Raw genomic sequence first — 16,669 nt, 5'->3', positions numbered from 1 at the left:
TTAGAAAGCAGGAGGCTCCAAGTTCTAGTCCCACCTTAACCATGAAAGCCAGCTGGGTGACTTTGGGCCAATCACCAGGAGACGGTGAGTTCTAGTTCCATCTTAGGCACGAAAGCCAGCTGGGTGACTTTGGGCCAATCACCAGGAGATGGTGAGTTCTAGTTCCTCCTTAGGCATGAAAGCCGGCTGGGTGACTTTAGCCCAATCACTAGGAGAGGGTGAGTTCTAGCTCCATCTTAACCATGAAAGCCAGCTGGGTGACTTTCAGCCAATCACCAGAAGATGGTGAGTTCTAGTTCCACCTTAGGCATGAAAGCCGGCTGGTGACTTTGGACCAATCACCAGGAGGCGGTGAGTTCTAGTTCTGCCCTGGGCATGAAAGCCAACTGGGGGACTTTGGGCCAATCACCAGGAGATGGGGAGTTCTAGTCCCTCCTTAGTCATGAAAACCGGTTGAGTGACTTCTAGTCCCACCTGAGGCATGAAAGCTGGCTGGGTGACTTTCAGCCAATCACCAGAAGATGGTGAGTTCTAGTTCCATTTTAGGCATGAAAGCCGGCTGGTGACTTTGGGCTAATCACTAGGAGACGGTGAGTTCTAGTTCCCTCTTAGGCATGAAAGCCGGCTGGATGACTGGGCCAATCACTAGGAGATGGTGAGTTCTAGCTCCATCTTAACCATGACAGTCAGCTGGGTGACTTTCAGCCAATAACCAGGAGATGGGGAGTTCTACTCCCCCCTTAGGCACAAAAGACAGCTGGGTGACTTTGGACCAATCACCAGGAGATGGTGAGTTCTAGTTCCTCCTTAGGCATGAAAGCCGGCTGGGTGACTTTAGCCCAATCACTAGGAGAGGGTGAGTTCTAGCTCCATCTTAACCATGAAAGCCAGCTGGGTGACTTTCAGCCAATCACCAGAAGATGGTGAGTTCTAGTTCCACTTTAGGCATAAAAGCCGGCTGGTGACTTTGGACCAATCACCAGGAGGCGGTGAGTTCTAGTCCCGCCTTAGGCATGAGAGCTGGCTGGGTGACTTTCAACCACTCCTTCTCTCTAAGTCCAGCCTACCTCACAGGGTTGTTGCTGTGGGGAAAAGAGGATAAGGAAAGAATATTAAGGATGCTCGTTGGCTTGAGTTACTTCCAAAGCAATAAAGGCAGGATAAAAATCTAAAATAAATTAAAGGTTTACCGCAGAAAGCCTAAACATGAAAGGCCTGAGCAGTCCATCCCTGGAAAATTGAAAGAAAATGTTGCATGGCCAACCAACATCCCATCCTGGACATTCCACTGCATTGATCTTCATTGGCCTGGCCTGCTGAAAGAATGAGGGGCCCCAATAAACACCCACCCACCCCATTAATGGGCCCAGGAAACGAGGGACGGGGACTTATGGAGATTCCTCCTCACCTGTATCAGGTAGTTCTGACCTCATGTGTTGCTGATCCACAGAGTTGGACCTCTTCTCTCTGCCCTACGGTCTGTCTGAGGACCAGTATCTTGATCTCCCAGAAGAATCTTCTCTGGATCTGGGGTCCTTGCCACCCTTTGGGCCGTTAGCCCTGGCAGAAACTCACCGCTACCAGCAAGAGCCCAGCCAACCAGATTTGCCACCCCTGGGATCTTCACGCTCTGGCGTGGCCAGCCTGGAAGACCAGATCCAGAGACTGGAGGAGCTGGTGGAAGGATTGGGAATCATGCTGGATATGGTGAAGGAACAGGTGAGGACTGTACTGTACCAGCCAATTCCTTCTAATGGTTGTTCTGGAGACAGAGCTGACTGACTGGAAAGCAGGTTGGCAATCCATCCCTCTAGTACCGAAGGCGAGACCCATCAAGATAGACGTGCCATTCAGAGGACTTACTTTTATTCTGACCTCGGCTTCCTGAGAAAGCATAAATCACAAGTTTAATCCCAAAAAAACTCTTTTATTGAAACGGCTGTGAATTACGGTCATTCACAGCCCGTGCAGATTCCGACAGATGTCTGTTCGAGTTGACACAGTCGTTTAGGGTAATGTGGATAAGCACCCACCTTTATCTCCCTTGAAATGCACCAGAGACCTAATTGCCAATTAGTTTTGCAAGGCCGAACGGAGCACAGAGTCAAACAGGACTTCTCAGAACTTGAATTGACTATATGAACTAATTGCTTCCTGCAAAGGCTCACATCCGTTTGCTCCTCTTTTTATGTCTTATGGGAGGGACCAATCAACTCCAAGCCTTACTCCTGAGTTGTCCCTTTTTTTTTCTTAATTGTTATTGTCTTCTGGCAGCTCTGCGCATGCGCACACTGGGAACAGGCTCACACTGTTCTTCTGCCTTGCTGATGTCAGATTCCAGAGGCTCCAGAGGCAGCACTTAACTACCAGATGGCTCTGGCCCCCTCCCTGCCTCTGATGCAGAGTCCTCACCCGAGCCTTCCCCAGAGTCCAGGACTGGCCCACGTTCCTTCCCAGCCTCCTCACTGTCCGACTCTCCTGCCAGCTCCGTAGGCCGGCAGCAGACCACAACAACTTTGGCCAAGAAAGGTTTAGTCCAAGGGATCCTGGATTCAGTACAATTTAGTCCAACTGTTTTCAAACTCTGGTGACTAAAGATGCTTTTTTCAAAAGGCAATTGGACTTCCTTGGTTTTTTTCTTGAAGACGTTTCGCTTCTCATCTAAGAAGCTTCTTCAGTTCCGACTGAATGGTGGGGAAGGGAGGGCTTTATATTCCTTGCAGTCATCTGGTTATTTGCACTCTCTTTGAGAGTCGTTGAGGCCACTTGGGAGTAGGGTTTGCTGAGTGGAGGAGGAAGAGGAGGATTGTGGAGTCCTTGGGGGTCTCTGAGCTTGGTTGTTTTCTTGCAGACATTTCATGACCCAAGTAGGGAACATCATCAGTGCTAGAAGGGAGGAGGGTTTGCAGAGAGGAGGAGGAGGATTATGGGATCCTTGGTGCTCTCTGAGTTTGGTTGATTTCTCGCAGACATTTCATAATCAAACTAGGGAACATCATCAGTGCTAGAAGGGAGTGTTTCTCTCGGTTTATGTACAAGTGGTTTGCCCTATCAGCGTGAGTGTTCTTGGTGATTCCTTGATCAAACCAAGTCCAAAAACTTGAGAAAATTCCTAGAAGCCTGGCACGCAGACAAATCAGTCATCACCGGGCACATAGAGATAAGCAACATCTACACACCATTCAAAAGAGAGAATCAAAAAGCTATAAAGGAAACAGAAAGACTGAAACAGCTCTTCACCAGCAAACAACACCAGATAAACAGAGATTAACACCAAGATTAATACTAGACCAACAATCAAGTAAACCGTGCCCAATCAAGGAACTACCAAGTCAGAGAAGCAGTCAAAGAGTAAACCACAGCCTAATCAGAGCCACCAAGAACGTGCCCACAAACCCTCAAACAGCAAGCCTATATAAGCACAGAGTGAACCCCATTTCCTTTTAGTACTGATGACGTTCCCTAGTTGGGTCATGAAATGTCTCCACGAAAACCACCAAGCTCAGAGACCACCACCAACCCCACTGTTGTTCTCCTCCTCCCCCTCCTCCTCCTCCTCCTCCTCCTCCTCCTCCTCCTCCTCCTCCTCCTTTCCCCAAACCCCATTGCCTTTTGGCACTGACAATGTTACCTAGTTGGGTCATGAAATGTCTCCAAGAAAACCACCAAGCTCAGAGACCACCAAGGACCCCACAGCTCAACCCCGAATATTCTCTTCTATTGGTGATTCTGTTGTTTTGCTCCCAGGCACCCTGAGCTGAAGGAAACTTGCCATGGATCACTAAACACAAAGCAATTGGCAAGGACGATTTTGATAGTCCTCCTTTGTCTGTTTTTACGAGGGTCCGTCCATGGAATTTGCACACAGTTGTGCTCTGTAACCACGAGGACTAGAAACCTGTTCCCAAAAGAGTAGAGAAGCAGCCTTACCACCTTAATAGTTAGTTCTGGGGGGGAGATGACCCAATTGTGTGTTGACGTACAATCCTGATTCTACAACTCTGTCTCCCCCACCCACCCACCCACCCCTCCCCCCACCCCTCCCCCGACAGAATTCCGACCTGCTGGGCCGGGTGAAGACTCTTGAACAATGCGAGTGTCGGCGAGCGACCTGCTTTGCAGATGGGCGGCACTACGAGGTGGGGGCTTCCTGGGACCAAGACCCCTGCACTTCCTGCATGTGCGTGCAGGGCAAGGCCGAGTGCCAACTGCAGCCCTGCCAGGGTGAGGAAATGCCCGAGGTTCGAGACTCACCATGCCAAGTGCCCTTTGAGGGAATTGGGCCCAGGGAAGCAGGGGGCATGGGATGGTGGCCGTTTTTCCCTTTCAGCTCTTGCCAAGATCAACCTAGAAATCAAGAGTGCGTGATCTACAGAGTGGATTTCTGGATTTCCACCAGTCAGGACTGTCCACAAGTTGGAAGAAGTCAAAAACGTCAAGATGGCAGCCTCAGGTCTGCCCGAGGCCACCATCTTGACGTTTTTGACCTCGAAGTCTTGGGCCACGATACACAAGAGCCACACTGCCTCTTCTCTTGCATGCCCTGCCTTGCCCCAATTGCCCTTCTCCCTTTGATCGCTTCTCGGCAGGCAGAAATCCAACAGGTGCGCTTCCCCCCTGTCCTACCTGCAGGCTGCGCTGACGGCAGGAAAGATGGCGAGAGCTGGAAGCCAGATCCTTGTCGGAGATGCCAGTGCGAGGTGAGCGGGCGGGCGGCCGTGCCAGTACAGATGCCAGCTTCCTGATTTGGAAAAATGGTGCCCTTCCCTTGGCAAGAAACGGTAGCAAAAAAAAATCTCATGGAATTGGGGTCTCTTTGCACCCACCCAGGATGGCAGAGTGACTTGTGAAGTGGAGGATTGTCCCCCCGTGCTGTGCCAGCATCCTGCCACCCCTGAGGATAGGTGTTGCCCCGAATGTGGGGGTTGCAGGTACAAGGGACACCTGCTGAAGGACAGAGATGGTTTCCTGGAGGATCCGTGCACCCACTGCACCTGTGAGGTGAGGGGGGGGCAGGTCCCGTGCTGTTCCACTCACTCGCGCACACCCACACATGTAATTTGCCTTCGGAAGTTGTGGGAGCTTCATCCCTGGAGGCTTTCAAGAAGAGGTTGGACTGCCATTTGTCAGAAATGGTGCAGGATCTCCTGCTTGGGCGGGGGGTTGGACTAGATGACCTCCAAGGTCCCTTCCAACTCTGTTAATCCATAATGAAGATTTAGTGGGTTTTATTATTATTCCCCAGCAATAGTGGACAACCATTTAAATATTGAGCCAGCTGCCTGCAGCAGCTGCCAAAAAAGCCAACGCAATTCTGGACTGCACAAACAGAGGGATAGAATCAGGATCACCTGAAGTGTTGATACCACTTTATAAGGCCTTGGTAAGGCCACACTTGGAATCCGGCATCCAGTTTTGGTCACCACGATGTAAAAAAGACGTTGAGACTCTAGAAAGAGTGCAGAGAAGAGCAACAGAGATGATTAGGGGACTGGAGGCTAAAACATATGAAGAACGGTTGCAGGAACTGGGTATGTCTATTGTGATGAAGAGAAGGACTAGGGGAGACATGATAGCAGTCTTCCAATATCTCAGGGGCTGCCCCAAAGAAGAGGGAGTCAAGCTATTCTCCAAAGCACCCAAAGGCAGGACAAGAAGCAACGGATGGAAACTCATCAAGGAGACAAGCAATTTAGAACTAAGGAGAAGTTTCCTCACAGTCAGAACAATTAACCAGTGGAACAACTTACCTCCGGAAGTTGGACTAGAACAGGGGTCTCCAACCTTGGCAACTTTAAGACTTGTGGACTTCAACTGCCAGAGTTGAAGTTGCAAAGCTGGCTGAGGAACTCCGGCAGTTGAAGTCCACAAGTCTTAAAGTTGCCAAGGTTGGAGACCCCTGGAGTAGAAGACCTCCAAGGTCCCTTATCAACTCTGTTGCTCTGCTCTGCTCTAAATTCCCTTCATCAAAAACCCAGAACTGTCCCAATGAAATCCAGCCAAAAGCAGACCAAGGCTAGTCCGCAGAGCAATGGCCAGTGGAGACTTGTAACTTGTAAGATCCTTGTAAGTTCCCCAAACAAGATAAATCCAGCAGGCAAAATTAAACCCACGATACGAAAGGGTTCACGAGGCACGATCCAAAGTCAAGGCTTGGAATCACAACGACCAGGAAACACACAGCTAGGAAATGTACACATTGTTCCCACTGTGAGAATTGGAAATGCCAGTCCTGCAGCTGGGTGCCCCCCCCCCAGTGATGCCAGGGAAGAGCGCCCTTAGCCCCTCCTTTCTGTTCAGGTGCCACTCTAGATCAATCTTCTTTTATCTCTCCAACGGTGCCAGGCAGGCACAGTCCGGTGCCAAGTGACCGAATGCCCCCAGCTTTTGTGCCAGGACCGCTATACGCCACCTGGGCAGTGCTGCCCCGACTGCCGTCAAGGTAAGAGGTTTTGTGCAATACGTGGGAAAGCCGCGGAGTTGTGTTTGTGTGTCAAATCTGATGTTTGAAGCTGCGTTTGTGTTCCCATAGGCGGGTTTGGGCAATTCGCACACAGAACCCATTATCTACTGGTTTGAGCATAGCAGGATATGGGGAAGTGTTTTCTTAACCCAGTCTGGAGCTTTAAAAAATGGTGGGTGGGCAGCTGTTGATGAATTCATTCATTGATTGATTCATTGTTTCAATCATTCATTGATTCATTCATTGATTCATTTATCATGTCAATCATTTGATTCTCATTGATTGATTGGGTCAATCATTGTTTGATTCATTCATTCGTCAATTCATTGAGTCAATCGTTCATTGATTGATTGATTCAATCATTTATTCATTTATCAGGTCAATCATTGACTCATTGATTGATTGGGTCAATCATTGATTCATTGAGTCATTCATTGACAATTGTTCATTCATTCATTCATTCAAACAATCAATCATTTATTCTTTTATCATGTCAATCGTACAGTACCTCATCGATTGATTGGGTCATTCATTCATTCATTCATTGAGTCAATCGTTCGTTCATTCATTCATTCATTCATTGGTCCAATCATTTATTCATTCATTCATTGGCTCATTGATTGATTGGATCAATCATTGTTTCATTCATTGATCAAGTCCCATCACGTTCAGGTCAATGCTTAGAGACCTAATAGATAAGAGTTCCTCCATGCCAGCCTGTCCCCATCCTGGTCTTTCCCCATCTTCCAAGAAGAGAGAAGGGAAGGAAGGGATCCTCCTGCCCCATGGGCTAGCATTGGGCAGCATTCCTGGTCCCAAGAATCTCAGCCCCCTTCAGAGGACCATAGAGGGAAGTTTCTGTAGCCCTTCTCTGCCACCTGATGGTCATCCGGATTTTTGCAGGTGACACACACACACACAGAGAGACAATCAGAAACTTTATCTCCAAGTTGGCCTTTTCTTTTCCGATCTCATCCCTCTGCAGCTTGTGAGCTGGATGGCCGCCCGGTGCAACCTGGGCAGGAGGCGACCTCGGCCGACGGATGCCAGCGCTGCTCCTGTTCTGTGAGTGACAGGAGGGGAGAGGAAGGGGGGTGGGCTTCAGGGCTGTGCACCTTTGCAATGGAAAAGGGGGCAGCTGTAGGGCGTGGGGCACATGCAGATGCCTCCGGGTTCTGTGGGTAAGTTTTCCCATGCTTGGGAGTGCCTGCACAGAGTGGTCAAAAAATTCAACATGGCGTCCTTGATGGTGCGATCAGAGCTCCTCCTGGTTGTTTTTTTTTTTAAATGTATGTCAGACTATAAAATAATTCATCAGGTAAACGGGATCAACCAAATCCAATTTAGGTTTAAGCATAGAAGAAAATATCATGTTGATGATTCCAAGTAGATGCATCTGTGATGTTGTTTGATTATAGATGTTGTTTTAATCGTTGCTTGGTAGCTGCCCAGAGTTCGATGTAAGCTATATAAATGTTTTTGGTGCATAAATATTTATTTATTATTTAAGGAAATAAATAAAGGGTTTGATGAAGGATTTCTAATTGCACTCTTCAAAATAAGACATCTCATCCTTCCTTCCTTCCTTCCTTTCTCTCTCTCTCTCTCTCCTTTCTTTCTTTTTTCCTTCCTTTCTTTCTCTGTTTCTCTTTGTCTTTGTCTTTCTTTCTTTCTTTCCTTCCTTCTTTCCTTCCTTCCTTCCTTCCTCTTTCTCTTTCTCACTCTCTCTTTCTTTCTGTTTCTCTTTGTCTTTCTCTCTTTCTTTCTTTCTCTCCTTTCTTCCTTCCATCCTTCCTTCCTTTCCCTTTCCCTTTCCTTTTCTCTTTCTCTCTCTCTCTCTTTCTTTCTCTTTCTCTGTTTCTCTTTCTCTGTTTCTTTCTTTCTCTCCTTCCTTCCTTCCATCCTTCCTTCCTTCCTTTCTGTTTCTCTTTGTCTTTCTCTATTTTTTCTTTCTTTCTTTCTTTCTCTCCCTCCTTCCTTCTTTCTTTCATTTCCTCTTTCCTTTCCCACAGGATGGAAAACTTCTCTGCTCCCAGATTCCTTGCCCAGAGCTGGACTGTTCCAATCCAGAGAAGGTGCCCGGAGAATGTTGCCCCCGGTGCCAGGGTGAGTCTCTCATGCCTCTGTTAGATTTCTCTCCCATTTCTCCTCTCGGGACCCAAGTGGCCTACGGAGCATTTTTGCCCAGAACAACAACCCTACAGGGTAGGCTGACCTGAGAAAGAATGACAGGCCGGAGACACCCAATTTGTGGGTCTGGGATGGGGTGAAGGGCAGTTATGCTCCAGGCCTGAGTAATTGAGATGGGGGGGGGGCTTTTCATCCTTTATTCTCCCTTTATAACAATCCCCTCCCCTAAGCATACAGACTAAGAAGGCAGACAGGGTATCCAGATATCCCTGGCCAGCTCCTCAACTTTACGATGGGCGGACTTCAACTCCCAGAATTCCCCAGCCAGCTCAGTGACTTTAGGACGGGAGGACTTCAAGGCTTCTGGGAGTTGAAGTCCACCCATCTTAAAATTGCCAAGGCTGCAGAAACACAGCTCTAAGAAAGAAGGGGCTTCTGGGAAGTGTTGCATCTTCTTCCAGGTGGTCCCCTGTCCTCAGCTCTTAAAGAGACAGGCGTCTCCATCAGCAAGGGGGAGGGGCCTTTTCAGAAATGAAAATCTCTGAGTCCTGCCTTCCTCCTAGCCCCCCCCCTTACTGGTACCGAATGTACTTTCCCACCTGAGGGTAAGGTTCCCCCTCGACTTACGACCACAATTGAGCCCAACATTTCTGTTGCTAAGCGAGACGTTTGTACAGTTTGTCCCATTGTACGACTTTCCTTGGCCACGGTTGTTAAGCGAATCACTACGGTGGTTAAGTAAGTCGCACAGTTGTTAAATGAATCCGGCTTCCCCATTGACTTTGCTCGTCAGAAGGGGAATCACGTGACCCAGGGACACTTGCGACCGTCATAAATACGAGCCAGTTGCCAAGCGTCCGAATTTTGATCACGTGACCGTGGGGATCCTGCAACGGTCATAAGTCATAAGTCCCTTTGTTTCAGTGCCGTTTTAATTTCAAATGGCCACTAAGCGAACCGTTGTAAGTCGAGGACTGCCTGTGTTGAATGCCTTTTCCTACCGCCGGGTGGGCTTCCCCGCATTCAGTCCTCCCTCCCTCCCTCCCTCCTCCACGGCGCAGGTTGTGCGAATGGAACCGCCAGGCACGAACACGGGGAAGAGTGGACGCCTCCCACGGAGCCCTGCCTGAGATGTAAGTGCCAGGTGAGTCCCGGAAGTGGCCGGCTGTCCACCTGTAGCTTTCAGACCTTCACTAAAGGTTCTGGGACCGGGTCCCTGAAAGTCCTAGCACAGGGATGGCTAACCTTTTTCTTGCGGTGGGCCAAAAGTGCGCACAGCAGCTCATGCATGTGCCAGCACCCATAATGCATTGTGGGGGGGGGGGGCTGCTCATGCATGCACGATCCCCTCTCCCCCCCCCCCCACACATGCATGTGCATCTCCTGCATGCACCCCTCCCTCCCCACACATCCCAAAAATCAGCTGGCCGGCAGGAGGCACGCTGGAGCTGGGCTGGGGGATGGCTCACGTGCCCCTCAGAAAGGGCTCTGCGTGCCAGCTGTGGCACAGGTGCCATCATGGTCCTAGCATGATATCTATGGAGATTCTCAGTCCTCCAGGCCCTGGTTGTCAACTGGACTTTCTGGGTTTTTCTTTGAAGACGTTTCGCTTCTCATCCAAGAAGCTTCCTCAGTTCTGGCTGAATGGGTGGGGAATGGAAGGATTGAGACTCCTTGCAGAGAGCTGGTCATTTGCGTCCTTTTAGAGCACGGGTGTCAAAGTCGATTTCATTGAAGGATGCATTAGGATTATGTTTGACCTCGGAGGGCCGGGGGGTGGGGTAGCCAAGAGAGGGTGGGGGTGGTCATGCCGGGCGTTTGACACAGGCTCAAAGATGCGTTTTTTCCCACGCTTTCTTTCCATAGCAGTCCCCGGCCTCCAGAAGCACGTTGCCGGCCAAATACGGCAGAGGCCAAAAATGTTTTCAGGGAGGCTGAAAATGGGTCATGCAGGGGTTGCAGCCCCCCCCTCCCCGGCAGACCGTTTTGGCACCCCAGGGAGGTCCTTTGATATTTTCAGGCTGGCCTCGCGGGCCAGATTTAAGCACTCCGCTTAAGGGCCAAGTTACAGGTCCCAATGACAGTCAGTAAATGAAAAAAAAACCAACAAGTGGAGTTTATGACTCCATCTTGACTTTTTTGACCATCTTCTGAGTCAAGGACAAAATTCGGTGAATTTTCTATGGGCCTTTTTTTCTCGATGGCCGATGGTGCCCGCATCTCGGATCTCTTTGGTTTCTGGACCAAGGAAGCTCCAGTAGCCTCTTTAAATCTGGGGAGGGGGGGGAAGCTGCAGGAATCCCCCTCCCAGAAGTCCCTCCTTCTACACACAGCCCAAGGAACCCCCTTCTCTCCCCTTCTCCTGCAGGAGGGCAACGCCATCTGCCAACGGAGGCAGTGCGCCAGTCTGTGCCGCCACCCTGCCCGCCCTCGGCCGGGGACCTGCTGCCCCGCCTGTGATGGTGAGTCTTGGGGGGAGGGCTCTGGACTGAAAGGGGGGCACTAGGCATCCCAGACAAGCCACGATGATGTCATTGGCCAGAATGGGGTTTAGGCGTCTCAGACAAACCATGATCGTGTCATTGAGCGGAAAGGGGGTGGGCTCTGCATCCCAGACAAACCACGTTGATGCCATCGAGCAGAAAGGAAAGCTAGGCATCCCAGATAAACCACAGTGACGTCATCGGAGAGAAAGAGGGAATAGGCGTCCCAGACAAACCACGATGACTTCATTGAACAAGGGGTGCAGATTTCAAAATGCTTTGGGCCACCATTCCTTGACCCTCTTCCAGGCACCTGATTTCGCAGTAATAATTGGAGGTCGAAAAAGTCAAGATGGCATCCTATCTATGCAACAAAAGCTCTAAATCTTTATTTTTTACGGAGGTGCCGCCGTACGATGCACTTTAAAAGGGTTCAGGGGTTTTAAACTGCTGCCATCTTGATTCCCTTCACTACGTGCCTCATCCTTGGCAGGGAGGGTTGATTTAATAACAGAATCATAGAACGAATTGGAAGGGACCTTGGAGGTCTTCTAGTCCAACCCCCTGCTCAAGCATACCATTTCAGACAAATGGCTCTCCAATCTCTTCTTAAAAGCCTCCAGTAATGGAGCACGCACAACTTCCGGTGGCAAGGAGTTCCACTGATCAATTGTTCTCAGGAAATTTCTCCTTATTTCTAGCTTGCTTCTCTCTCGATGTATTTCCTGGACCAGCTTCCAGAATATTCTGGAGCCGGTCCAACAAACCCCCCTTCCCGTCTCAATCACGGAGAGGGAAAGCAGAGGAAAGCAACGGAGCCTAGCACTCCAAACCCCATCGCCCCCCATCAGCACCGCAGTGGGAAGCCTCCCTCCCCTTGGGGTGGGGCGGCAAATCTGCCAACACAGCTCTGCTGCCCCCTGCTGGCGGCTTCCAAAGGAGCCCGGGCAGCTTTGGCAGGGTAGAACATTTGCAATCTGTGCTTCGCCCCCTGCAGGCTGCCTCTGGGAAGGACGCGAGTACCGGAGCGGCCACACCGTGCAGACCGCGGACCTCTGCAAACGCTGCCGTTGTGTGGTGAGTCTGCTTGGCAGGGTAGGTAGGTGGGTGGGGGCTGAGTCTGTCCCAGGTGGGCACACAGCCACCCCCCACAGTGACCTGCTTGTCCCCACACAGGCTGGCGAGGTCTCTTGCAGACAATTGAGCTGCCCACCTGCCCACTGCAGCCATCCTGGCAAGCGCCCAGAGGAGTGTTGCCCCACCTGTGATGGTGAGTTGCTCCCCCTCCCCCCAGCAGTTTCCCATTCTCTCCATCCCCTCCCCCCCCCCGGCAGGGATGTCAACTCAAGGACTGGCTTCCTTGAGGCCCTGATAGGTGTATTGAAGGTCTGGCAGTGAGAGGTAGATGTAGAGACAGAGGAAATATTTAGATCAAATCAGTGGTGGGTTCCTCCCGGTTCAGCCCGGTTCGGCCAAGCCGGTAGCGGTGACGATATGACGTCACCGAAACGGTTCTCTTTGTTCGGGAGCTGGGCCCTCCTGCCCCGCCCCCCCATGTTATTCTTACCTTTTATTTGGTCCCGCCCCCAATCTATTTGCTGCCTCCTGAGTCCCAGCTGATTGGCTAGAAGGAAAAAAACTGTTTAAACTCTTGCCGTGGGGCTTCAAAGGGCCACCCTACAGCTGATCAGTGTTAAAAGGCAGTGTGGTGGTAGACCGGTGCCTCCAAAAACAAATGAGTAGACCGGTGCCTCCAAAAACAAATGGGTAGACCGGTGCCTCCAAAAATAAATGCGTAGACCGGTGCCTCCAAAAACAAATGGATAGACCGGTGCCTCCAAAAACAAATGAGTAGACCGGTGCCTCCAAAAACAAATGGATAGACCGGTGCCTTCAAAAACAAATGAGTAGACCGGTGCCTCCAAAAACAAATTAGTAGACCGGTGCCTCCAAAAACAAATGGGTAGACCGGTGCCTCCGAAAACAAATGGGTAGACCGGTGCCTCCGAAAACAAATGAGTAGACCGGTGCCTCCAAAAACAAATGAGTAGACCGGTGCCTCCAAAAACAAATGGATAGACCGGTGCCTCCAAAAACAAATGAGTAGACCGGTGCCTCCAAAAACAAATGAGTAGACCGGTGCCTCCAAAAACAAATGGGTAGACCGCTGCCTCCGAAAACAAATGGGTAGACCGGTGCCTCCAAAAACAAATGGATAGACCGGTGCCTCCAAAAACAAATGGATAGACCGGTGCCTCCAAAAACAAATGGGTAGACCGGTGCCTCCAAAAACAAATGGGTAGACCGGTGCCTCCAAAAACAAATGAGTAGACCGGTGCCTCCGAAAACAAATGGGTAGACCGCTGCCTCCAAAAACAAATGGATAGACCGGTGCCTCCAAAAACAAATGAGTAGACCGGTGCCTCCAAAAACAAATGGATAGACCGGTGCCTTCAAAAACAAATGAGTAGACCGGTGCCTCCAAAAACAAATGGGTAGACCGGTGCCTCCAAAAACAAATGAGTAGACCGGTGCCTCCGAAAACAAATGGGTAGACCGCTGCCTCCAAAAACAAATGGGTAGACCGCTGCCTCCAAAAACAAATGGATAGACCGGTGCCTCCAAAAACAAATGGATAGACCGGTGCCTCCAAAAACAAATGGATAGACCGGTGCCTCCAAAAACAAATGGGTAGACCGGTGCCTCCAAAAACAAATGGGTAGACCGGTGCCTCCAAAAACAAATGAGTAGACCGGTGCCTCCGAAAACAAATGGGTAGACCGCTGCCTCCAAAAACAAATGGATAGACCGGTGCCTCCAAAAACAAATGAGTAGACCGGTGCCTCCAAAAACAAATGGATAGACCGGTGCCTTCAAAAACAAATGAGTAGACCGGTGCCTCCAAAAACAAATGGGTAGACCGGTGCCTCCAAAAACAAATGAGTAGACCGGTGCCTCCGAAAACAAATGGGTAGACCGCTGCCTCCAAAAACAAATGGATAGACCGGTGCCTCCAAAAACAAATGAGTAGACCGGTGCCTCCAAAAACAAATGGGTAGACTGGTGCCTCCGAAAACAAATGGGTAGATGGGTACAGCTCTGCAAGCAGTTTAAAGCCTGGTAGGCCAGTACCTCTGCTAAATCCTAAAGAATTGTCACAAGACCATCAAACCACGCTCACCAAATAAGCCACGCCCACAGAACCGGTAGTAAAACATTTTAGAACCCACCCCTGGATCAAATATGAATGATGCATGGAGATACAAAATCCCAAAGTTTTCCCATGGGAAACATGCCAAAAAATCAACAAGAATTGAACTACTAAAACGGTCAAGAGATGACGGATAGAAATAGAATACCTCCTAATATAAGATGTGTTCTATTAAAAAATAGAATAGAGGTAGAAACCAGAGGGGGGGAAATAATATTATGCAAATTTTCCTATACAGTATTTTAAAATTAATTTGTAGGTGTAAAGATCAGAAGTTGAAAGAGGATTTAATTAGGTACACTGAAATAATATCAGTATGGTTATTAGTATTGTGTATTAAGATATTGAATAATTAAATGATGAAGGATTATGTAACATGGTGGAGCAAATATTAACATGTTAATCACTTTAATTTTAATAATTGTAATATTACTATAATTATGTGAGTATGATTAATGTAACTAATATTATCGATATTATCATTATTATCTTGTATCAAAACTAACGATGCCCAGATGACACACTGTTCATGTATTCAATATTCATATTTAAAAATAAAATAAAAATTATGTATATAAAAAGGGGGCAAGAGCTCCTGTTTAATCACTGTAAGCTAAATTCCTAATGAATACCCAACCAAATGCAAAAAACAAAACAAAACCCCAAACCCCCCCCCCCAAAAAAGGATCAGCTTCCTTGCAGGTGATCGTTTTTTATTTTGCAGGGAAATTTAAACATTTTCCCGAAATGCATTTGACCCGAATTTTATTTATTGATTTATTCAATTTGTGAGGCGGCCCTCTTGCCATTGGGTGAGTCCGAACAAGATTGGCTGAGTGGGCATAATAAAGCCTCCCCCATCAGGAACTGTCTATCTGAAGGATGCCAAAAGAAATGCAAAACTGTATTTCGTTTTATCTTACCCGGAAGAATGTAAAAGTTGAGAGAAGTTGAACGTAAAAATTGGATTGTGCAGATATTAAAAGTAACCTTATCAAAAATTGAGGGTTTCTCCACTAGCTTTTTGGGTACCAGGGAGCCCTCAACCTCTGACCACAATTGACCCCAAAATTTCAACTGCTAAGCAAGACAGTTGTTTGTAGAGTTTTGCCCCATCTTACGACCTTCCTGGCTACCGTTGCTAAGTGAATCACTGCAGTTGTTAAGTCGGTAACACGGTTGTTAAGTGAATCTCGCTTCCTTGTTGACATGGCTTGTCAGAAAGTTGCAAAAGGGGGTCACGTGACCCCGAGATCCTGCAACCGTCGTAAGTATGAGTCACTTGCCAAGCTCCAAATTTTATGGGGAGGCCGCAACCGTTGTAAGTGTGAAGGAAACGGTCATAACTCAGTGCCGTTGAACTTTGAACGGTCACTAAACAAGTAGATTTAAGTCAAGGACTATCAGTATCTATCAGAGGATTACCTTATTACAGGTAGACCTCAACTTACGTCCGGTCAGTTAGTGACCATTGAAAGTTATGACAAACCTCCCTCAGCTACTTATAACCTGGATTCAAAGTTACGGCGGCTAGCCCCCTCCCCACCTCCTCCCCCCCCCCCACAGTCATGTGACTGCATTTTGGGCACTCAATGACCGGCCCATATTTATATTCACACAACCGCAATTTATGACGTGTTTTTTCCAAAATATTTACCTCAGGCGTCCAGCAAAAACTCCCCATAGCAAACAATGGGTCTGTTTAATGACTGCAAGTTCACTTAACAACCACCACACAAAAAAAGGTCTTAAAACTGGTTCACTCGCACGATAGCTTGCCGTACAACACTCACAACTTGAAACTGTAACGTCTAGACTCCGTTACGGTCATAAGTCTGAGGACTATTTCCACATAGTTTTCTTTCTGGGGGAAAACCTCTTTTCCCATCTACCCGTCGCAGGTGTAGAAATAGCCAGGTGGAGAGCTAGTAGGTGGGGAAAGCCCTTGTCCTAAAATTACTCCGAGGTTACACCAAGGAGAGAAAAATTTGACACACACCTTCTGCGTTTCTCTTTTCCCTTCCTGAATCTCCTTTGCAAGCCTGTGAATTTGAAGGACGGTTGTACCAGGACAGAGAGAGGTTCTTGCCTGCCGCGGGAGGCCCCTGCCTGCAATGCCAGTGCCTGGTGAGTAGGGCATGATGGGTGAACCGGTCGGTCCAGGCGGGAGGCCGAATCATGAGACCAGAATTCAGAATTCAATCATTCAACTTTATTTTCCAAAGCACCAGAACCCAGGACAAGAAGCTAATCAACCTGGAATTAAGAAGAAACTTCCTAACAGTGAGAACAATTGACCAGTGGAACAGCATGCCACCAGACATTGGGGGTGCTTCATCACTGGAAGCTTTTTAAGAAGAGATTGGATAGCCACTTGTCTGA

The 16,669-nt window shown here is 48.7% G+C and overlaps 1 protein-coding gene across 1 annotated transcript in view; it reads left to right on the top strand.

Moving 5' to 3' along the window:
* The window catches only part of KCP (kielin cysteine rich BMP regulator), a 60,429-nt gene that overhangs the window by 9,993 nt on the left and 33,767 nt on the right, over positions 1 to 16,669 (top strand). Inside the window, exons 4-13 of the mRNA XM_070947919.1 lie at positions 1,451 to 1,719; positions 4,053 to 4,700; positions 4,831 to 5,001; positions 6,346 to 6,442; positions 7,449 to 7,528; positions 8,476 to 8,569; positions 9,655 to 9,737; positions 10,962 to 11,055; positions 12,074 to 12,346; positions 16,329 to 16,414. Coding sequence (XP_070804020.1) covers positions 1,451 to 1,719; positions 4,053 to 4,700; positions 4,831 to 5,001; positions 6,346 to 6,442; positions 7,449 to 7,528; positions 8,476 to 8,569; positions 9,655 to 9,737; positions 10,962 to 11,055; positions 12,074 to 12,346; positions 16,329 to 16,414 — 1,895 coding nt within the window. The remainder of the gene's footprint in view (positions 1 to 1,450; positions 1,720 to 4,052; positions 4,701 to 4,830; positions 5,002 to 6,345; positions 6,443 to 7,448; positions 7,529 to 8,475; positions 8,570 to 9,654; positions 9,738 to 10,961; positions 11,056 to 12,073; positions 12,347 to 16,328; positions 16,415 to 16,669) is intronic.

This window comes from Pituophis catenifer, unplaced genomic scaffold (assembly GCF_029215685.1).
Source record: "Pituophis catenifer annectens isolate HBS135680 unplaced genomic scaffold, rPitCat1.0.hap2 SCAF_7, whole genome shotgun sequence".
NCBI classification, from domain to species: Eukaryota; Metazoa; Chordata; class Lepidosauria; order Squamata; family Colubridae; genus Pituophis; species Pituophis catenifer.
Note: the sequence above shows the minus strand (reverse complement) of the source record. Positions and strands in the feature narration are given on the sequence as shown.